This window comes from Vitis riparia, chromosome 18, assembly GCF_004353265.1.
Source record: "Vitis riparia cultivar Riparia Gloire de Montpellier isolate 1030 chromosome 18, EGFV_Vit.rip_1.0, whole genome shotgun sequence".
Classification (NCBI taxonomy): Eukaryota; Viridiplantae; Streptophyta; class Magnoliopsida; order Vitales; family Vitaceae; genus Vitis; species Vitis riparia.
The window spans coordinates 4,992,170-5,015,934 of record NC_048448.1 but is presented as its reverse complement, the minus strand read 5'-3'; the positions used below and the strand labels follow the sequence as shown (position 1 = coordinate 5,015,934).

Here is a 23,765-nt window from a genome sequence, read left to right as displayed (position 1 = left end):
TTTTCTTTGGGAAAAAAATATATGGATGAAGCTTGGTGCGATGTAATCCCTATGACAATCTATCACATGTTATTGGGACGTCCATGGCTTTATGATCGGAAGGTCATCTACGATGGGTATGCTAACACTTACTCTTTTACTTTCAAAGGTAAGAAATTTGTTTTGGATACTTTACAGATTTCAGAATTTGAGGCAAGAAAAGAAGCAGTCCCAGTTTTGACGATGTGACAATTCTCTCGAGTCTTGCATGAGGGTGATATGTTGCTTATGGTCATAAAACGTGAAGTACAACAGGTGGACGGTAATATTCCAACAGAATTCACGACAATGTTGGAGGAATTTCAGGATATCATGCCAGGTGAAGTGCCGAATCAACTACCTCAAATGAGGGAGGTGCAACATGCTATCGATCTGATCCTTGGCTCAACTTTGCCTAATTTACCACACTACCGTATGAGCTCAGCGGAGAATGAAGTACTTAGCCAACAAATTCAACAATTACTAGACAAAGGTTTTATTTTAGAAAGTCTCAGCCCTTGTGCTATTCCAGTTTTACTCACACCAAAGAAGGATGGTAGTTGGAGGATGTGCCTCGATAGCCGAACAATTAATAAGATATCCATGAAGTATCGATTTCCCATTCCCCGTCTTGATGATATGTTGGATTTGCTATGTGGCTTCTCTATTTTCACTAAGATCGACCTTCGAAGTGGTTACCACTAAATCCGTATCTGGTCAGGGGACGAGTGGAAGACTACCTTCAAAACGATGGTTTGTTTGAATGACTAGTTATGCTCTTCGGATTAACTAACGTGCCAAGCACTTTCATGCGCATGATGACACAAGTTCTCAAACCATTATTGGGAAAATTTGTTGTTGTTTATTTTGATAATATTTTGATTTTTAGCCAAAATTTGCAGGATCATTTAAGCCATGTTGAAAGCCGAACAACTTTTATTAATCAGGACAAATGCTCGTTCATGAAGAAAAATGTCAAGTTTCTGGGTTTTATAATTTATGATCAAAGTGTTGAGGTTGATCCTGCAAAGGTGCAAGCTATCCAAAATTGGCCAACTCCCCATAATTTTTTCGAGGTCAGAAGCTTCCATGGTTTGGCTACGTTCTACCGACGATTTATTCGCAGTTTCAGCACTATAATGTCCCTAATCACCGAGCGCTTGAAAGAAAAAAAAAAATTCTATGGAGTGCCGTAGCTGCCAAGGCATTCTCCGGAATTAAAAAACGAATGGGGCAAGCACTAGTACTTAAGTTACCAGACTTCTCTAAAATTTTTGAAGTAGCTTGTGATGCTTCACATGTGGGCATTGAAGGTGTGTTGAGTCAAGAAGAGCACCCTATTTGTTTTTTTTCAGTGAAACACTTAACGATACTTACCGACGATACTTGGTATATGATATGGAATTCTATACTTTAATTCAAACTCTCAAGCATTAGCGACCATACTTGATCCACATAGAATTTATTCTTTATACAAACTATGACTCTTTGAATCATTTAACTTCCCAAAGTAAACTGAATGCATGACATGCTCGTTGGATGGATTATCTGCAACAATTTGAATTTGTTTTCAGACATAAGTCAGGGGCTAAAAATAAGGTGGCTGACACCTTAAGTAGGAGACCACACTTATTACATGTGTTTTTAGCTAATGTCACAGGATTTGATAATCTAAAAACAGAGTATGCCAACAATGAAGACTTCAACAATATTTGGAGTGATCTCTCCACTCATTAGCGCATATCTAGTAATGATTATATGTTGCACGATGGTTTCTTATTCTATAAATCACGGCTATGTATTTCGCGTGGCTCTTTTCGAGAGTTTCTAATTACGGAACTCCATGACGGGGGTTTAGTTGGGCATTTCGGTCATAAAAAAACCTTTGCTATTCTTGTTGATCGGTTCTATTGGCCTCGGATGCGGAGAGACATGCATACAGTGGTTGATTGGTGTCGGATTTGCCAATTAAACAATGGCACCAAGCAACAAGCAGGGCTCTATTTGCCACTTCCCATTCCCGACAAACCATGACAACATATTAGTATGGACTTTGTTCTTGGGTTGCCAAGAACTCTTCGACAACATGATTCAATTATGGTGGTGGTCGATCATTTTTCCAAGATGTCTCATTTTACTCCATGTCACAAAACTTATGACGCATCAAAAGTTGCTACAATATTTTTGCAAGAAATTGTCCGTTTGCATGGTATTTCAGCTTCGATTGTGTCTGACAGAGACGTCAAATTTGTGAGTTATTTCTGGAAAACATTGTGGACAAAGATGAGAACAAAGCTTATGTTTTCTAGTGCATTCCATCCCCAAACTGATGGCCAAACTGAGGTGACCAACAGGAGTTTGGGAAATCTATTACGTTGACTTGTCATGGATCATGTGACCAGTTGGGATATGGTGCTTCTGCATGTTGAATTTACTTTCAATAATTCTGTTAACAGGACAATAGGCTGCACTCCATTCGAAGTGGTGTATGGGTTCCGACCTAGCACTCTACTTGATGTTAATTCATTGTCATTGCCACCCAGGCCAAGTGAGGCTGCACTGGATTTTTCTAGCTATATGCAAGATGTCCATGAAGAAGGCAAACGAAGCCTTACCATCCATACAAATTCTTATGCAGCTTTAGCAAATGCAAAACGCAAAGACCGACAATTTAATGAAGGTGATATGGTCCTTGTTCGTTTAAGACCAAGGCGATTCCCTCCGGGAGTTTTACCAAGTTGCATGCACGCCGAGCATGTCCTTTTAGATTAACCAAGAAGTTAGGCACCAATGCATATGTTATTATTGAATTACCCTCTAAATTCGGTATTAGCCCTGTTTTTAACATAGAAGATCTTACGGAGTTCAAAGGTGATGTCGATGAAAATACCGCAATACCGTTACCAGAGGCAACACCAATTCCATGGGTTCCAGAAAATACAGTACCATGAGATGAGATTGCTGCCATTCTTGACCATCAATTTGTTACAACTCATCGAGGAGGATATTACAAGTTCTTAGTGCAGTGGACAAATCCTCCAAATTCGAACTCTGTCTGGTTGTAAGCTTCAGAAGTCAAGCATTTACACCCACATCTACTTGATGATGCTTACATTCGTCAAAACTTGCTAGAGTTAAGTTTTTCAAGAGAGTTGACAATTGATGCAAATCAGAATATCTCATAATTCTGTAAGCCTTGTGAGCTATTATGTGATGCAGAGGACTGTTAGGAATCTTACGCATTTGTTGCAATTCTATTTTTTTTTTAATGTTATTCTTTCTGAGTTCATTGCTTTCATAGTTTATTTCTTTTGAGTTTAATGCTTTCCTAGTTGGAGTTGGAGATTTGAATATTGGTTTGTTATTTAAGAAATGATGAAAAAAATAATGAAGGCAGTTTTTTGGCCATTCGAAAATTCAAATCATTTCTTTCTTTGGAATGATTCTAATGTTGCAGAGAGATTATGTGTTTGCTTAGCTCTTGGTTTTGACATGAAATTGGTCCGGGATTTTTTGTGGCAAAAACACTTTCATTTTACTATTAATTCACACGACTAAAATTACTTATTATGTCAGTAATACATTATTTGAGGTCAATGAATTCTATGACTAGTGTTTTGGTTACGGACTGTTGAAGCAAAAAAAGCTTCATTCAGAGGATAAAGTACTCAATGAATTTATAGCCATTTTGATTCCTTGAGGGTATAGCTTCTTTGGTCTCTTTTTGCGGTGATACGAATCGAAAGCTCTCAATAAATTTCACCAGTGAGACCATTCACTCTCCCACGTCCTCAAATTTGACCCCAAGTAGCTCAAAATCCCACACAACCCACAAATCAACATGGATATAATCATATAAACGCCCTGGTTGATACTTCTTGTTTTTTTTTTTTAATGTTAGAGAAATTATTATTATTATTATTTTATTTGGAAGAAGAGACTGGAGAGATGAAAGAAGACAACGAGCAATGGAAAAAAATGGCTGAGCGGGGGGAATGGTGCCAAATGAAAAACAAAAATGGTACATATCTAAATCTGATAACAAAGACAAAAAGACAGAAGGGGAAGGGGGTGATGAAAAGGAGTGGTTGATGGTCGAGTGGTCAACAAATATAGTACGATGGGGTCTGTCCAAAGGTTCATATTCACGGTACTAGATTGTTTCCTTGTGACAGAAGCGGGAGGCGAATCACTCGCCCTGAAATGCTGATTGCCTGTCACTGTCCCTGACTGGACCACATTTGATTGCTTTTTCAATTCTTCCTCTCTTTATTTGTTTATTTGGATTTGGGCCAGCGTGTTAAGCACCTGTCACTTATTATTATTTTTTTGTTGATTATAATTAATATTATGTTTAATATTTAATTTTTATATTTTATATTTATTTATTGCATATTGAAATTTTAATTTATTAAAATTATTGAAATTTTTGTAAATTTATTTATTACAATTGAAATTTATTTATTTAGTTTATTACATATTTTATATATTTTACTTTATTTTCATTTTTTATTTTATTTTTATATTGATTTTAAAATTATTCAAAATTATTGATTTTTTTTATTTTAATTATATTATCTATTATGAATAATATGTTAATAACTTTTTGATAATTCAATCATTATTGGCTCATATTTGGATGTAGGGTGATAATAGTTTAATTATTTAATAAATATTAAATTGATTTGTTATTACGAATATATAACATCTTATATTGTACTTGTATTGTATTAGAGGTATGATATATGATTTTTATCAAGTAAAAAAATTTGTTAAAAAACTCAACAAATAGAGTAGATGCCATTAAAATTTAGAAAGTTTTTTTTTTTTTTTTTTTTTTTTATTAATTTTAACAATATATAAAATATATATTTATAATGTTATCAATTCAACTATGTGGTTCAATCGCCATCCCAATCAATAAATCGAAAACTAGTAACCTTTTGGATTTAATGTCGGATCCAATGAAAACATTACTAACAACACACAACATCTCCCTTCAATCTTGATTGGTTAAAGATGGAACTAGCCGCAATGTTGAGGGAAAGCTAGCTGGCAACCATAAGCCACTCCACAAAGGTCGGGATAGAAGACCTAGACTATACTTTTGGACCCAGCCCTTGACCGCTTTTACACAATTTCACCCATCAAAAGCAAAAGACGCATCTTATTCAAAGCATACATTCCATGAAGGTGCTACATTACATCATCTGTGCAAAGATGTAATCAACCACATCCTAATACGTATAAAGAGCTACTATCAAACCTGCTCTTATTTAGGTATCATCTCCTCCAATATATTATTCTCATTCATGCTGGTACATGTCTGTTAATGGGCTATCTAAAATTTAAGATGTGAATCTTGGATATTCTCTCATCTGTAGTCACCTTTATTATTACTTGGAAGAGGAAATGTACATCCATATGACAACAACTTCAATTTTGGCCGCCTCTCTGATGTATGGGACCACATCTGGGACATAGCGTTCAGGTGCAATGTTCTATAAGAAGCTTCTACAGTCGATTCATAGCTTTGCTTCAAGAAGAATTGAAGAGTAAGGAGCCACATTGTAAGCGCTTCCAATGCCTGGGACACCTTCAGAGACAAAATCTTTGGGAGACTCCAGATTAGTGTCTACCTGTAATTCAACATCAAGAATACTTCTTCAGAAATTCATGTATAAATGATTAAAAATGAAATAATGGGGCTGGAAAATGACACTACACAAAATCAAGGACAAACCATTAATTGAGAAACACCATGGGATCTGAGGAAAAAAATGGTTAATCCTAATCAGTTCTGTTGAATATAATGTATTTATAGTATATAACCTTTCCTTGTTAATATAGGATACATGTATGGTAGTTAGGACTCCTAGCCTTGTATATATATATATATTTCTCAATTGTAAGTAGATTAACACATTAATGAGAATTAAGGTCTTTCTTCTTTCTCTCTCTCAACATGGTATCAGAGCCAAGGAAGAAAACCTAATTCTTTCCTGTTTCCCGTGTCATCAACTCCGGGAAACCTTCCGGTGACCGTGTTTCATTCCGGTCACCTTCCCCATCTCCCAATACTTTCCGGTCATTCGGATCGTCGACAGAAACAACTCACCGCCGGCAAAATTTTCCGGCGAACTTTTCCGGCGAACTTTTCCGACGACGTATTTTTCCGACACCGACCATACCAGAAGGAGCGCCTGGAGGAGATCTACAACTTTTGTGAAGGCACCGGCATCAACAAAGCATCCACGCGCCGCCCACGCGCACATTTCCGTCCGGCGGCTGCGTCTCACGCGCCGGCGCGTGAGGGCGCGTGAGGGATTTTCCGGCGACGCGCCTCCTCCAGCAGCCTCGCCTGACGCCGACCAGCCTCCCTACCTCCCTGGTTCTCCCATTCGAGCCCTGCACGTACCTCTTTTGGGGATTTTTGTCTCCGTCGGCCCTCCAAACAGTCTTTCCGGCGAAGCTCCGACTACTTTTTCTCTACTCCAATCCCTGCACGTGCCTTGGGAAGTGTTCTTCTACCTTTCTGGTGGTACCACGCCGCGATCTGAGGCCGTCTCCCTTTTTCGGTGGTGCCACGCCGCAATCTGAAGCCGTATTAGGGCTCTCTTCAATCCAAACATACTTCATTCTCCAGATAAGTAGATATGACTACTAAAAATTCCATTTTTTCCGCTGTTATATCTGGATCTCCTATGATTACTTCGGAGAAATTGGTTGGCAGTGACAATTATCTTTCCTGGTCTGCCTCTGTTGAACTTTGGTTTATGGGTCAAGGATATGAGGATCACTTGATTACACAGGAGGCAGATATCCCTGAGGTTGACCGCGTACAGTGGAGGAAGATAGATGCACAGTTATGTAGTGTATTATGGCAATCGGTTGATCCCAAGATTCTTCTTCATCTTCGGGCCTACAAAACTTGTTTTAAATTTTGGACTCAGGCCAAAGGATTATATACGAATGATATCCAGCGTCTTTATAAGGTGGCTTCTGCTATTGTCCATCTCAGCCAACAGGACTTGGATCTATCTACTTATATTGGCCAGATTGCCTCTCTTAAGGAGGAGTTCTTGACTGTGATGCCTCTTACTCCTGATGTTGGGGCTCAACAAACACAGCTTGACAAGTTCTTCATGGTTCTTACTCTTATTGGCCTCCGTCCGGATCTTGAGCCTGTCCGCGATCAGATTCTTGGTAGTTCATCAGTTTCGTCCTTGGATGATGTGTTTGCTCGCCTCCTCCGTATCTCCTCCACTCAGACTTTGCCATTTGATAGCACTTCAGATTCTTCTGTGTTAGTTTCTCAAACTAACTCTCGAGGAGGCCGTAGTGGTACCCGAGGTAGAGGTTAACGTCCTCATTGCACCTATTGCAATAAACTTGGCCACACTCGCGATCGTTGCTATCAGTTACATGGACGACCTCCTCGCACTGCCCATGTGGCCCAGTCCTCTGATTCTCCGCTGCCTCAAGCTCCGAGCTCTTCCGCATCTCAGGCTTCTGTTGCCTCTGTTGCCCAGCCTGGTAATGCCTCTGCCTGCCTTACCCACACATCTTCTCTTGGACCCTGGATTCTAGATTCTGGAGCTTCTGATCACTTATCTGGTAATAAGGATCTTTTCTCCTCTATTACTACTACCTCTGCTTTACCTACTGTTACCTTAGCTAATGGTTCTCAAACTGTGGCTAAAGGTATTGGTTTGGCCCTTCCTCTGCCTTCTCTACCTCTCACTTCTGTCCTTTATACTCCTGAATGTCCTTTTAATCTTATTTCCATCAACAAAATCACTCGTACTCTTAATTGCTCTATTACCTTTTCTGATAAATTTGTGACCTTGCAGGACCGGAGTACGGGGAAGACGATTGGCATAGGACGTGAGTCTCAAGGCCTCTATCACCTCACCTCGGATTCATCTCCTGCAGTTTGCATTTCCACTGATGCTCCTCTCCTCATTCACAATCGTCTGGGCCACCCTAGTCTCTCCAAGTTCCAGAAGATGGTCCCTCGTTTTTCCACTTTATCGTCGCTTCCGTGTGAGTCATGTCAGCTTGGGAAACATACTCGTGTCTCGTTCCCAAAGCGTTTGAATAATCGGGCAAAGTCTCCTTTTGAGCTTGTCCACACTGATGTTTGGGGTCCTTGTCGGACTGCGTCTACTTTAGGATTTCAGTATTTTGTCACTTTCATTGATGATTATTCTCGATGTACTTGGTTATTTTTAATGAAAAATCGAGCTGAGTTATTCTCTATTTTCTAGAAATTTTATGCTGAAATCCAAACCCAGTTCAATGTTTCTATTCGTGTGTTACGCAGTGACAATGCCAGGGAATATTTTTCAGCCCCATTTACTTCGTTTATGTCTCATCATGGGATTCTTCATCAATCTTCTTGTGCTCATACTCCTCAACAAAATGGGGTAGCTGAACGCAAGAATCGACATCTTGTTGAGACAGCTCGTACTCTCCTCCTCCATAGCAATGTTCCTTTTCGTTTTTGGGGGGACGCTGTTCTTACCGCTTGTTATTTGATTAATCGTATGCCCTCCTCTGTCTTACATGATCAGATTCCTCACTCCCTTCTCTTCCCTGACCAACCACTTTATTTCCTTCCTCCTCGTGTCTTTGGTTGTACTTGCTTTGTTCATATTCTCACTCCTGGACAGGACAAGCTTTCCGCCAAAGCCATGAAGTGTCTCTTCTTGGGATACTCCAGACTTCAGAAGGGTTATCGTTGTTATTCCCTTGAGACTCATCGATACTTTATCTCCGCTGATGTCACCTTCTTTGAGGACTCACCATTCTTTTCCACCACTTCTGAGTCTCTTCCTGTTTCTGAAGTCTTGCCTATTCCCATTGTCTCCCCACTTGATGCTATGCCTCCTCGACCACTTCAGGTTTATCATCGTCGCCCTCGTGTCGTTGCTCCTCTCCCTTTTGCTGAGGCACCTGCTGACTCACTTCCTATCCCTTCGGCTTCACCTACCCCGGCTCTGCCTTCTCCTAATGACTTACCCATTGCTGTTCGGAAAGGTACTCGCTCTACTCGTAATCCTCATCCTATTTACAATTTTTTGAGTTATCATCGATTATCTTCACCCTATTCTGCTTTTGTTTCTGCTATATCCTCTGTTTCTCTTCCAAAGAGCACCCATGAAGCTCTTTCCCATCCAGGCTGGCGACAGGCAATGGTGGATGAAATGGCTGCTCTGCACTCTAATGGCACTTGGGATCTTGTTGTTTTACCCTCGGGTAAATCTACCGTTGGCTGTCGTTGGGTTACGCAATTAAGGTTGGTCCTGATGGTCAGGTTGATCGCCTTAAGGCCCGCTTAGTTGCTAAAGGCTATACTCAGGTTTATGGTTCTGATTATGGTGACACATTCTCTCCGGTTGCCAAGATTGCTTCTGTCCGTCTGCTTCTCTCCATGGCTGCCATGTGTTCTTGGCCTCTTTATCAATTGGATATTAAAAATGCCTTCCTTCATGGTGATCTTGCCGAGGAAGTTTATATGGAGCAACCTCCTGGTTTTGTTGCTCAGGGGGAGTCTGGTTTAGTATGCAGGTTACGCCGTTCTCTATATGGCTTGAAACAATCTCCTCGAGCATGGTTTAGCCGTTTTAGTTCTGTTGTTCAAGAGTTTGGCATGCTTCGCAGTACAGCAGACCATTCAGTTTTCTATCATCATAACTCTTTGGGGCAGTGTATTTATCTGGTTGTTTATGTGGACGACATCGTCATTACAGGCAGTGATCAGGATGGTATTCAGAAACTAAAGCAACACCTTTTTACCCACTTTCAGACCAAAGACTTGGGGAAACTCAAGTATTTCTTGGGAATTGAGATAGCTCAATCCAGTTCTGCTGTGGTCCTTTCCCAAAGGAAGTATGCTTTAGACATCCTGGAAGAAACTGGTATGTTAGACTGTAAACCGGTAGACACACCTATGGATCCGAATGTCAAACTTGTACCAGGACAGGGGGAGCCTTTAGGAGACCCCGGGAGATATCGACGGCTCGTAGGTAAATTGAACTATCTCACCATTACTCGTCCAGACATTTCTTTTCCTGTGAGTGTTGTTAGTCAATTCCTACAGTCACCATGTGATAGCCATTGGGATGCTGTAATCCGCATTCTTCGATATATCAAAAGTACACCAGGCCAAGGTGTGTTGTACGAGAACAGAGGTCATACTCAGGTTGTTGGTTACACAGATGCAGATTGGGCGGCTCACCCACAGATAGACATTCCACTTCAGGGTACTGTGTTTTTATTGGAGGTAATCTAATATCTTGGAAGAGTAAGAAACAAGATGTAGTGGCCAGATCTAGCGCTGAAGCCGAGTATCGAGCTATGGCTTTGGCAACATGTGAACTCATATGGTTGAGACATCTTCTTCTAGAGTTGAGATTTGGAAAGGATGAACAGATGAAACTCATATGTGATAACCAGGCCGCATTACATATTGCATCCAATCCAGTCTTTCATGAAAGGACCAAACATATTGAAGTTGACTGTCATTTCATTAGAGAGAAGATCGCATCAGGATGTGTTACTACAAGTTTTGTTAATTCAAATGATCAACTAGCTGACATCTTCACTAAATCTCTCAGAGGTCCTAGGATTAAATATATTTGTAACAAGCTTGGTGCATATGACGTATATGCTCCAGCTTGAGGGGGAGTGTTGAATATAATGTATTTATAGTATATAACCTTTCCTTGTTAATATAGGATACATGTATGGTAGTTAGGACTCCTATCCTTGTATATATATATATATTTCTCAATTGTAAGTAGATTAACACATTAATGAGAATTAAGGTCTTTCTTCTTTCTCTCTCTCAACAAGTTCTTCCATCACCATAATCATATTATTCACTGACAAGGTATAGCTTCATACTTGTAGCTGATTATTCTCTAATTTCATTATCCACACACTGGTCTCTAGTATGGGTGGCTTAGTCCATGTTATGAAGGCCAGAGAATTTCAATTAGAGAGCTGAAGGAAAAGAGGTTAGGGATGTAGAAATGAAGGCCATAAATGCACATTTTTTAAGCACCAAATAATGCACATGCAGGTTAACAAGGTTAAGAAGTGGAAACTTTGTTATATGGACTAGAAGTAGAGAAGAAAACTAACCACTCGGAACCAACGCCTGTTTGCTGGTGGTGAGGGTATTGCAACTTTGACAAAGAAGTCATGAGTGTTGAATGCCAAATATATGTCTCCTCCATTATTTGCATGAAGTCTGCAAATACTAATAGTTCAATAAAGGTGCTTCCTGCTTGTCCTATATGTCTTCACTTATTGTGAAACGTAATATGCAGTATTAGGATGAGTCAGCATGTTGACTCGGTTGGAACTAGCTGGGCAAACCCCAGTAGTTTTACCCCATATTTAGGAACTCCACAAGTGCAGCAAGGGATTAGGAACTGTGAACTCAAGTAATTATAAAACTCAAAATACATATATTTGTACGACCATTTCGGTGGAATTGAGAACTGCACATTACCATCTCCCATCACAAATAAAATTATAACCTACTTTTATCTCTAGGTAATCTTTAGTAGAAGCAGAAAGCATGTGATATGGTTTCAAGTACATGATATAGTTTAGGTCCCCTGTGTTGTCAGATAATAATGTCCCAGGTATAAGCCAGCTGAAGGGTATTGCATGTGTGAGCTGTGGTCTCTCCTCCTATTGGAACTATCCAAAAGGTGGACAAACTGAATCAAGAACATACAATTAACAGTGACAAACTGGATGCACCCATAGCCATGTTGACAAAGTCCAGTACAGACAATTCTTGGATGTCTGTCAATGTGGTTAAAAGGTTCAATACAGAAGTCTTCTAATGTGAGTACATGATTGAAACAATGAAGACAAGTCTAGTTTCTTTTGAAAACCATATTCTGGACTTAAAAGGCATGTCCATGGGTTCTTGAGGAGAAAAAAGGTACTAGTGTTATTTTCCTGATTCTTAGACTTGAATTGGAGAAGATGACACAAAATAGAACTATCAATAAATCGAAAATAAAGGAAAAAATGAATGTAAGCTCGATCCCATCATGCAATAAAACACTTAGAAGCAGAATTGATTTAGACATCCATGTTTACTTAGCAGCAGAATATATTTCTTACGTGAATGCAAGGAATTTGCTCTCATAATTGTCCCAGTTGTCCTCATGCCATGTCACATCTTTCTGCATAAATTCACAAGCATTAAAAGTAGAGAAACAATGATAGATGATAGACAGGCAACATGCATAAAAATAAAATATGGATCTATAATTAACCAAAAGGATTTCTTCTCTCCCACACCATAGCCACAAATGCTGTGAACTTTATCAATATTCTTCTGGCCATGCATGGAATTCAACTTGCAAGTAACATAAATATTACCTACCAGTAATGTTTCTGCCAATGCAAGAAGAGAGGAAATTATATGGAAATATATAGGGAACCCAGAGCAAAGAATAAAATGTCTAAATCAGGATTTGAAGTAACATAAATATTACCTACCAGTAATTGTTGAACTCAGGATTTCAACAATTATACTGAGGAACCAAATTTATGGAATTTTCAATATAGATTTCCATTTTGACATTAATTATGGAAAAATCAGTGAAATTTAGTATCAATAATAGGGAAATTCTAAATCAAATTCTGGGAAATGTTAATAGAAACATTATTGCATGATTTTGAGGCAAAACATTTCCGAAGAAAACATAGTACAAGACAAGTATGGGTATGTGGAGTAAACAAATGTATATTGTTAAGATACATATAATTTAGATGTTTAATCACATAAAGACTAAGAACATGTTTTGGCTATATATACATTTCGTAGGATATTATTTTCAATGGGATGTGATATCATATCCAATCATAATAATATCTCAAGATCGTTTTTGAAAGGACTAAAAATTGGAATAGAAAACATATTTCAGCTTAATATTAAGTTACTTTTCATAGAAAATAAATTACTTTTGGAAATTTGGTATTTAAGAAAAAATGAAGTTTCTCTCATACTTAGCATTAATTAAAGAATTTTACACAGTTTATTTTTCAATAAATAATTTTTATCTTTATTAATAATTAAATGTTTAAATTTTTATAAGTAAAAAATATTACATTTTTGAACCAAAATTTTAATTTTTTTAATTAAAATTGTTTGTTTTGCAAAGTCACTAATATGAATATATATATATATATATATATATAATAAAATAAAAGAAAATATCTAAGAGAAAAGAATTTATGATCCATGAGATATGTATATCCGTTCTCTCTCCATGAGATTATTAAATCTCAAGCATATGAAATATCAAAAACGGAATGGATATATTGTTTTTCTTATCTTATAGAGTACGAGGTGGAAAAACATACATTATTCTAGCCAATCACACATGAGAGGTATATTATCTTAATCCATAGCATATCTAGCATACCAAACATAGCCTAGATATTGCTCCCATATAGTCCCTCTACTATGATTAAACATCTTAAAAATGGATAACAACACAATTAAATATCTAATAAATGATTAAACATCTGATATAAGTTCATGAAATTTCAAAGTTATCATAGTTTTCCACCAAAATTACAAGTTTCAAGATTTCCTACATTTGGGTCAAAATTGCACCAGCTCAACTTCAACATTTCTGAAATCCTAAAAATTTACTGGGCTGAATTGTAATTTCTGAAATCCTAAAAATTTACTGGACTGAATTGTACATTGGAAGTTTCTTAAACCAAAACAATTGGTTAAAATTGGAACCTGGACCAGAACCAAAATTTGGATGAAAATTCAGAGAAATTTTAGACCTATGTAGTATATTGAAAAATAAGAAATTACCAAATGTACATCTTAGTACACTCAATGGTTTAAAAATAAAAAGGTCTTGTGGTATTTGGTAATTATGATCACTTGCACCTAAAAAAAAGAAAAGAAATTACCATATAAACATGAGAAAGAGGCTCCAATGGTATGATGGAACTTGTCATAAATTTTAAAAACCATGATCGAATGCAAATACAGAAAGCAGAAAGCGATTTACCTTGTCAAGAAAATTTTCACGTCCAAAAACATGATGCATGCGGCGAAACTTTATCACCTCTTTAAAAAACCTAAAGCGATCCCTCTTCCTTGAATCCAACTGCCTTCCCAAAATGTTACACCATTGGTTATGTTATCCAGACAAAAACTGTGAGAAAGCGAATAGGAAGAATCACTTTACTCCAACTGTCCCCACAGAAAATGATTAATAGCAGTATCGTGTCCATAACTGTTATTATTTCCATAGCGAGTGTGCCCATATTCATCACCCATTAGCATCATTGGTGTTCCCTGATAATGAGCAATCAAATAAGTGCATCAAACTCAAAGTAGTCCATTACCATAAAATGATTATTCTTATTTGAAATGTGTTAGAGCATTTGATATGTATTGTGGAACCAAATCCTATAAGCTTATACTTTTAGGAAAGTTGGTTATTCAACATGGTATCATAACCTCACTTAGAAGGAGGTCATACGTTCAAACTTCATAACATGTTTATTTCCTCAATCTCTTAAAGCTTAAAAGAGGTTACTTTTGTCTCCCAATTTATCAAGTCCATATATAAGCCCAAAGGAGGTTACATGTGAGGGAGGGTGTTAAGAGTACATGCATGATGTACATTGTTGGCCCAAATCCTACAAGCTTGACCTTTTAGGAAAATCGGTTACTCAACAAAGTGCAATGCCAATACAGTTGAAACCACGTTTTAAATAACAACCACAATAAAGAATGAGGGGAAGAAAGGATGGAAACTAAGCAGACAACCTTCTCAAGGCATTTCACTGAGTAAAGAAATGGAGAACTCTTATTTCAATCAATGGAGTTTACATCACTTTGACAATTTCTTTGGTGTAACAAATAGGCGGCTAAAAAAATAAAATCAGTATATATGAATGCAAACCCTTTGAGACAGGGATATAAGGCAGAATATCACCATCATGAGGCCAAATAAAAGAGAATGGATAGGCATGCGCATGTATATTATAAGAAACAACATATTTATTGGATGAAAAAGAGTTCCAAGGATGAATTATCCTTCAAAACTAGAGGTAACTAGAAGAATACAAGAGAAGAAGAGCCATGAGATCTGAACAACACAAACTGCAAGAACAACAAGCACAATAACTTGGGCATGCCAGAAGTCCCCAAAAAAGGCCTCAAGTGTTGACACACCTTGTTTGTTAGCTGATCTGCAATTTGGTTGGCTGATCTAAGAGCAATTAAAAGGTGCAACTTAACCCTTCAAAAAATCAATATTGTTTACTATTATTCCATTTAATTCCAAGAGTCTCTTTTCTCAGGTCTTCCAAAAACTAACAATGTCCAAGTGAATCATAATAAGATGGTCAAGTCCGAGTGACTTTGACTTATTTAAGCCCTCCAGAAAGGTTAAGATCTCAGCCTCAGTGACTGACCTATGCCCACTGGCTTGGAGAATGTTCTCATCACTTTGCCACAGTAATCTCTGAACACACTCTCAATCCCATGCCTTGAGTTACCCCTGTCAAAGTTTCACTTCAATCCAATGAAGAACAAGTGGCTGCCACTCAATACAAACCTTACCAGAATCTTATATTTGGAATTTCTACATGGAAAACAGTAGAAAATTTTGACAGCCTCTCCATCTGTCAGGATGATAAAAATGCATTCTTATATAGAGTTTTGAGTATGCAAAACTAATCTTTGATTCTAAATTTTGTGATGGAAAAGGTAACATATGTCATCTTGATCAAAAAAGCAAAGTTAGTATCCAAGAAAACTTTTTTTAGGAATTTGTTGATACAATTTTCTTTGATAGTGAAATTTTATTATTTTATCTTGAAGGTGAGACTTCTAGAAGAATATTCTAGTAAATCTTTGATAGTGCCATAAACCCTAATTACCAATTCCCCTCCAAAAGTGTAAAAAGGTTTCAACAGAAACCTCTCAGCTGACACCTACAGTCGCTCCTGCTGTTTTTCTCAACAGTAACCCCTTGCAAATTACAGCCCACAGACTTAACAGCAAAAATTACCTTCACTGGTCCCGCTCTGTTCAAATGGTGACATGAAGACATGTAAAGATGGACTATCTCATTGGTGCCAAGAAGCAACTGGAAGAAGAAGACCCTTCTTTTCAGACACGGGATGCCGAAAATTCCATGATCATGGCCTGACTTGCGAACTTGATGGAGAACAATGTTGGGCAAGCTTTTCTTCCATATTTGACTACAGAAGCCATTTGGGATTCCACCAAAAAGAAGTATTTAGATTTGGAAAACACTTCACAACTTTTTGCTTTAACGAATAAGGCCAGAGAATTAAAATGGGAAGATTTAGACATGACAAGATATTTCGATGAGCTCACAAAATTATGGCAAGAGATGGACATATTTAATGACAATGACTCGAGATGTTCTGAAGATGACACTTGTTATAGGAAGATGGAGGAGAGAGATAGGATTCATGATTTTTTGGCTGGGCTGAATAAAGAACTCAATGAAATGAGGGGGAGATGTCTTGCAACGATACCAGTGCCGAATATTCTAGTGATTTTTTCTGAAGTTAGAAGAGAAGAGAGCAGAAAACGAGTGATGCTCGGAGAGTCAAAGACATTGGCTCCTATATCTAAAGGATCTGCTTTTGCTGCCCATGGAGTACAGAGTTCAAACAAGGGTGATCAGCAGTGGGACATGAGGAAAAATGGTCAACTATTCTTCACACCCACGACAATTGTTGGAGGATACATGAGTAACCTCCAAATTGGAGAGAGAAGGTAAATAGATGAGATTCACTGAGACTGCAGGCAGCGACTAAAAGTGATACTGCAAAAAGGGATGGAGGCAGTACCAGATCCTACCAACTTCCCCTTAGAAAAAGAGCAATTTGTAAAGATGGTTACCCCTGTACAACTATCACAACAGTCCAATACTTCTCTCTTAGTGCAAAAAGGTATTTTTTTGCCGCTCTAAATTCTTTGCTTGAGTTGCATTAATCTTGGATCATCGATTTAGGTGCTACAAACCATATGATAGGTGGTGCAAATTTTTTCTTCATACACCCCCGTCTAGGAAACATTAAAGTTGTAATTGCAAGGATTAGGACAATAGAAATTGCTTCTAATAATTTTTTAAAATCCATTCTCCATGTCCCAAAATTATCATGCAATCACCTTTCAATTAGTAAACTGCCAAAAGACATGGATTGTATTGTCAAATTCTCACATGATTTGTGTGAATTTCAAGACCTACATTTAGGGAAGAGGATTGGCAATGCTAGAAAACATAAAGGACTTTGAAAAGAGAGAAAAGGGAGAATCCCTAATTTTTGTTATTAAAAACTGTTGATAATACACATTGGACTTGGGTATATATATACATGTTAGTGGGACCCACAATACAATAAGGAAAGAAAAGGAAAAGTAAATAACTGAAATAACTGTACACTATCTAACACTCCCCCTCAAGCTGGAGCATATATGTTATATGCACCAAGCTTGTTACAAATGTATTTAATTCTAGGACCTCTGAGAGATTTAGTAAAAATATTTGTTAGTTGATCATTTGAATTGACAAAACTAGTAGCCACACATCTTGATGCGATCTTCTCTCTAATGAAGTGACAATCAACTTCAATGTGTTTGGTCCTTTCATGGAAGATTGGATTGGATGCAAAAGCGGCTTGGTTGTCACAAATGAGCTTCATCTGTTCATCCTTTCCAAATCTCAACTCCCGAAGAAGATGTTTCAGCCATACGAGTTCACATGTTGCCAGAGCCATAGCTCAATACTCGGCTTCAGCACTAGATCTGGCCACTACATCTTGTTTCTTACTCTTCCAGGATATTAGGTTACCTCCAATGAAAACACAATACCCGAAAGTGGAACGTCTATCTGTGGGTGAGCCAGCCCAATCTGCATCTGTGTAACCAACAACCTAGGTATGACCGTTGTTCTCGTACAACACACCTTGGCCTGGTGTGCTTTTGATATATCGAAGAATGCAGATTACAACATCCCAATGGCTATCACATGATGATTGTAGGAATTGACTAACAACACTTATAGGAAAAGAAATGTTTGGACGAGTAATGGTGAGGTAGTTCAGTTTACCTACAAGTCGCCGATATCTCTCAGGATCTTCTAAAGGCTTCCCCTGTCCTGGTATAAGTTTGACATTTAGAGCCATAGGAGTGTCTATCGGTTTACAGTCTAACATACCGGTTTCTTCCAAGATGTCTAAAGCATACTTCCTTTGGGAAAGAACCACACCGGAACTGGATTGAGCTATCTCAATCCCTAAGAAATACTTGAGTTTCCTCAAGTCTTTAGTCTGAAAGTGGGTGAAAAGGTGTTGCTTTAGTTTCTGAATACCATTCTGATTACTGCCTGTAATGACGATGTTGTCCACATAAACTACCAGATAAATACATTGCCCCGAAGAGTTATGATGATAGAAAACGGAATGGTCTGTTGTACTGCGAAACATGCTAAACTCCTGAACAACAGAACTAAAACGGCTAAACCATACTCGAGGAGATTGTTTCAAGCCATATAGAGAACGGCGTAACCTGCATACTAAACCAGACTCCCCCTAAGCAACAAAACCAGGTGGTTGCTCCATATAAACTTCCTTAGCAAGATCCCCATGAAGGAAAGCATTTTTAATATCTAACTGATAAAGAGGCCAAGAACGCATAGCAGCCATGGAGAGCAATAAATGAACAAAAGCTATCTTGGCAACAGGAAATAAAGTGTCACCATAATCAGAACCATAAACCTGAGTATAGGCTTTAGCAACTAAGCGGGCCTTAAGGCGATCAACTTGACCATCAGGGTCAACCTTAACTGTGTAGACCCAACGACAACCAACTGTAGATTTACCAGAGGGTAAAACAACAAGATCCCAAGTGTCATTGGAGTGTAAAGCAGTCATTTCATCTACCATTGTCTGTCGCCAGCCTGGATGGGAAAGAGCCTCAGGGGTGCTCTTGGGAAGAGAAACAGAAGATATAGCAGAAACAAATGCAAAATAGGGCGAAGATAATCGATGGTAACTCAAAAAATTGTAAATGGGATGAGGATTACGAGTAGATCGATTACCTTTCCGAAGAGCAATGGGTAAGTCAGCAGAAAGAGGCAGAGCCGGGGCAGGAGAAGCCGAAGGGATAGGAAGTGAGTCAGTAGGTACCTCAGCCAAAGAAGGAGGAACAACGACACGATGACGACGATGATAAACCTGAAGTGGGCGAGAACGCACTGCATCAGGTGGGGAGATAATGGGAAGGGATAAGACTTCAGAAACAGGAAGAGACTCAGAGGTGGAGAAGAATGGTGAGTCCCTCAAATAAGGTGACATCAGCGGAGAGAAAGTAGCGATGAGTCTCAGAGGAATAACAACAAGAACCCTTTTGAAGTCTGGAGTATCCCAAGAAGATGCATTTTGTGGCTTTGGCAGAAAGTTTGTCCTATCCAGGAGTGAGAATATGAACAAAGCAAGTACAACCAAAAACACGAGGAGGAAGGAAATAAAGTGGTTGGTCAGGGAAAAGAAGGGAATGAGAAATCTGATCGTGTAATACAAATGAGGGCATACGATTAATCAAATAACATGTTGTAAGAACAGCGTCCCCCCAAAAACGAAAAGGAACATTACTATGGAGAAGGAGAGTATGAGTTGTCTCAACAAGATGTCGATTCTTACGTTCAGCTACCCCATTTTGTTAAGGAGTATGAGCACAAGAAGACTGATGAAGGATCCCATGTTGGGACATAAATGAAGTAAATGGTGCAAAAAAATATACTCTGGCATTGTCACTGCGTAACACACGAATAGAAATATTGAACTGGGTTTGGATTTCAGCATAAAATTTCTGGAAAATAGAGAATAACTCAGCTCGATTTTTCATTAAAAATAACCAAGCACATCGAGAATAGTCATCAATGAAAGTGACAAAATACTGAAATCCTAAAGTAGAGGCGGTCCGACAAGGACCCCAAACATCAGTGTGGACAAGTTCAAAAGGAGACTTTGCCCAATTATTCAAACGCTTTGGGAACGAGACACGAGTATGTTTCCCAAGCTGACAGGACTCACACGCAAGCGACAACAAAGATGAAAAACAAGGGACCATTTTCTGGAACTTGGATAAACTAGGGTGGCCCAGGTTACTGTGGATGAGGAGGGGAGCATCAGTGGAAATGCAAACTGCAGGAGTTGAAGGCGAGGTGATAGAGGCCTTGAGACTCACGTCCTATGCCAATCTTCTTCCCCGTACTCCAGTCTTGCAAGGTCACAAATTTATCAGAAAAAGTAATAGAGCAGTTAAGAGTACGAGTGATTTTGCTGATGGAGATAAGATTAAAGGAACATTCAGGAGTATAAAGGACAGAAGTGAGAGGTAAAGAAGGGAGAGGATGTGTCAAACTAATGCCTTTAGCCATAGTTTGAGAACCATTAGCTAAGGTAACAGTAGGTAAGGCAGAGGCAGTAGTAATAGAAGAGAAAATATCCTTATTACCAGATATGTGATCAGAAGCGCCAGAATCTAGAATCCAAGGTCCAAGAGAAGATGTGTGGGTAAGACAAACAAAAGCATTACCAGTCTGGGCAACAGAAGCTAACTTGGTGGTCTGATAGCGGAGATAGTCATCATACTCACTGTCAGTGAGGGAAATACCCTGAGATGTGGAGGAGCTTGGAGGCTGAGGTCGCTGAGGATCAGATGACTCGGCCACGTGGGCAGTGCGGGGAGACTGCCCATGTAACTGATAATACCGATCACGAGTGTGGCCAAGCTTATTACAATAGGTGCAATGAGGACATTGGTCTCTACCTCGGTTACCACTGCGTCATCCTCGAGAGTTAGTTTGAGAAACTAACACAGAAGAATCTGAAGTGTTATCAGATGGCAAAGTCTGAGTGGAGGAGATACGGAGGAGGCGAGCAAACACATCATCCAAGGATGGAACAGAAGAACTGCCAAGAATCTGATCGCGGACGGTCTCAAGATCTGGACAGAGGCCAATAAGCGTAAGAACCATGAAGAACTTGTCAATCTGTATTCGTTGATCCCCAACCTCAGTAGTAAGAGGCATCACGATCAAGAATTCCTCCTTAAGAGAGACAATTTGGCCAATATAAGTAGATAAATCCATGTCTTGTTGTCTGACATTGATAATAGAAGAAGTCGACGTTGGATATCATTCGTGTATAGCCCTTTCGCCTGATTCCAAAATTTAAAGCATGTTTTGTAGGCCCGAAGATGAAACAGAATCTTAGGATCAACTGATTGCCATAACACACTATATAACTGTGCATCTATCTTCCTCCATTGTACTCTGTTAACCTCAGGGATATCCGCCTCCTGCGTAACAAGGTGATCCTCATAACCTTGACCCATAAACCAAAGCTTCACAGAGGCAGACCAGGACAAATAATTTTCACTATCAACTAATTTCTCCGAAGTAATCATAGGAGATCCAGATATAACAGAGGAAAAAATGGAACTTTTAGTAGCCATATCTACTTATCTGGAGAACGAAATATATTTGGATCGAAGAGAGCCCTAATACGGCTTCAGATCATGGCTGAAAGAAGAAAAACCGAGGATCCGTGGCTGTGAGAGGCCAAATAGTAAAGAAAAACAAATGTGGCACTACTGGAAGGGTAGAAGAACACTTCCTAAGACACGTGCAGGGCTCGGGGTGGAGAGGAAGTCACCTGAGGTCGTCGGAAAGGCTGTTTAGAGGGCCGACGGAGACAAAAAACCCAAAAAAATGCACTTGTAGGGCTCGGATGGCAAAAGCACAGATGGAGAGTGGCTAGACGACATCATGCAAGGCTGGAGGTGGAAGCGCGTTGCCAGAAAGTGCTCCATGCGGCGACGCGTGAGGTTCAAGCTGCCGGAGAATAAGCGCAAGTGGCCGACGCGTGACTAATATTCTCCCTTCGGTGCTTTGACAAAACTTGAAGATCTCTTCCTTGTGCGCCTGATGATATGGTCGATGTCGGAAAAGAACTTCGCCGGAAAAAGTCGTCGGAAAAGTCACCAGCAATGAGGGTTTTCTGACGGTGATACTGTTTAGGAGATGGGAAAGTTGACCGGAATGAAACACGGTCACTGAAAGGTTTCCCAAAATTGATTCACGGATAAACCGGAAATAATTAGGTTTTTTTTCTCTCTAAGCTCTGATACCATGTGAAAAAAGAGAAAATGGAGAATCCCTAATTTTTGTTATTAAAAACTGTTGATAATACACATTGGACTTGGGTATATATATACATGTTAGTGGGACCCACAATACAATAAGGAAAGAAAAGGAAAAGTAAATAACTGAAATAACTGTACACTATCTAACAAAAACTATACTACTATGTGAAGGATGTCAATGTGAATAAACATGATCAAACTGTTAGTTGTAATTCTCCATTTGTGTCTAGAAATAATGCTATGGTACCATAGATTAAGCCATCCAAGCTTTCTATATTTATAGACTCCGTTTCCTTCTTTGTTTAAAAAAAAAAACTTGTTAATTTGCAATGTAAAGCATGTTAGTTAGCTAAGCATTCTTGTATTTTTTTTTTCTAATCCTTTTTGGCCTTACAAAGTGTCAAAACCATTAGATACACAACTATATTTGGGGTCCTTCACTGTTTCAAAACACTCATGGAAAAAAATGGATTATTACTTTTGTTGATGATCACACTCATTTATGTTGGGCATACCTATTGAAGGATCAATTTGATGCTGAACAAATTTTTAAAAATTTTCATTCCATGATCCAAAATTAGTTTCAAACAAAAAATACAATTTTTTCATATTGATAATGGAAAGAAATATTTTAATTCAATACTTGGGGAATCACAACAAAATGGAATTGTTGACCATAAAAACCGTCATCTTCTTGACGTTTCCTATGGTCTCATGTCTTCAATGAACATTTTCAAACAACTCTAGTTTGATGCTATTCTTACCACTTTGTACTTGATAAACCAAATGTCCTCTTGAGTTCTCCGGTACCAAACATCCCTAAATACTCTTCTTCAGTTTTTTCCCTAAACAAGAGTCACCACTTCGATTCTCAACCACTTTGACGTTCATGTTCATCCTCATGATGTAATATCCTAAAGCCTTAAAATGTATTTTCTTGGGATACTCTACCACACAAAAAGGATATTGATGTTATTCTCCTACAAAAGATAAGTACTTTGTTTTAATGAATGTCACTTTCTTTGAGCAACAACTTTATTATCCTCAAAATTCCCTTTAGGGGGAGAATTCAAGATAAAGGAATTTTTAGGATACATCTCTACCAACACCAATCATGCCTTTATCTTCTACTAAGACTCCTTTACCTTTAGATATTCCAATTTTGTCCTCTTCATCAAACCCACCAGAGTTGATGAACACCTATAAGCAATAACACTTCTTCCTTAAAGGGAGAATTACAACCACAACCTAAGTTACTGGTTTATTCATGTCGAAATAATTCTCAAGGGTGGAAAACTCCGTGGACTCTTAGCATGGTTAGGAGGATTCAAACTGAGTATAGGCGCACATTTCTTCAAGCCCAATCCCAATCCTAATTTTGCAATAAATGATCTTGATGTTTCCATATCAATGAGAAAAGGTGTTGGATCTCGCACTCAACACCCAATCTCTAACTATGTATCTTATAGTCATCTGTCACCTT

At 38.6% G+C, this 23,765-nt stretch overlaps 1 protein-coding gene across 3 annotated transcripts in view; it reads right to left on the bottom strand.

The window, feature by feature from the left end:
* Positions 1-5,156: 5,156 nt before the first annotated feature.
* LOC117905962 (isoamylase 3, chloroplastic) overlaps positions 5,157-23,765 on the bottom strand; it is a 59,482-nt gene continuing 40,873 nt past the window's right edge. Inside the window, exons 20-24 of one of the 3 annotated variants that reach the window (XM_034818858.1) lie at positions 14,276-14,380; positions 14,091-14,189; positions 12,172-12,233; positions 11,170-11,278; positions 5,157-5,657 (exon numbers count right to left, since the gene is read on the bottom strand). In XM_034818858.1, coding sequence (XP_034674749.1) covers positions 5,544-5,657; positions 11,170-11,278; positions 12,172-12,233; positions 14,091-14,189; positions 14,276-14,380 — 489 coding nt within the window. In that variant the 3' untranslated portion in view covers positions 5,157-5,543. Of the gene's footprint in view, positions 5,658-11,169; positions 11,279-12,171; positions 12,234-14,090; positions 14,194-14,275; positions 14,381-23,765 lie in introns of those variants that run through there. The other 2 variants (XM_034818860.1, XM_034818861.1) reach the window with 2 other exon arrangements.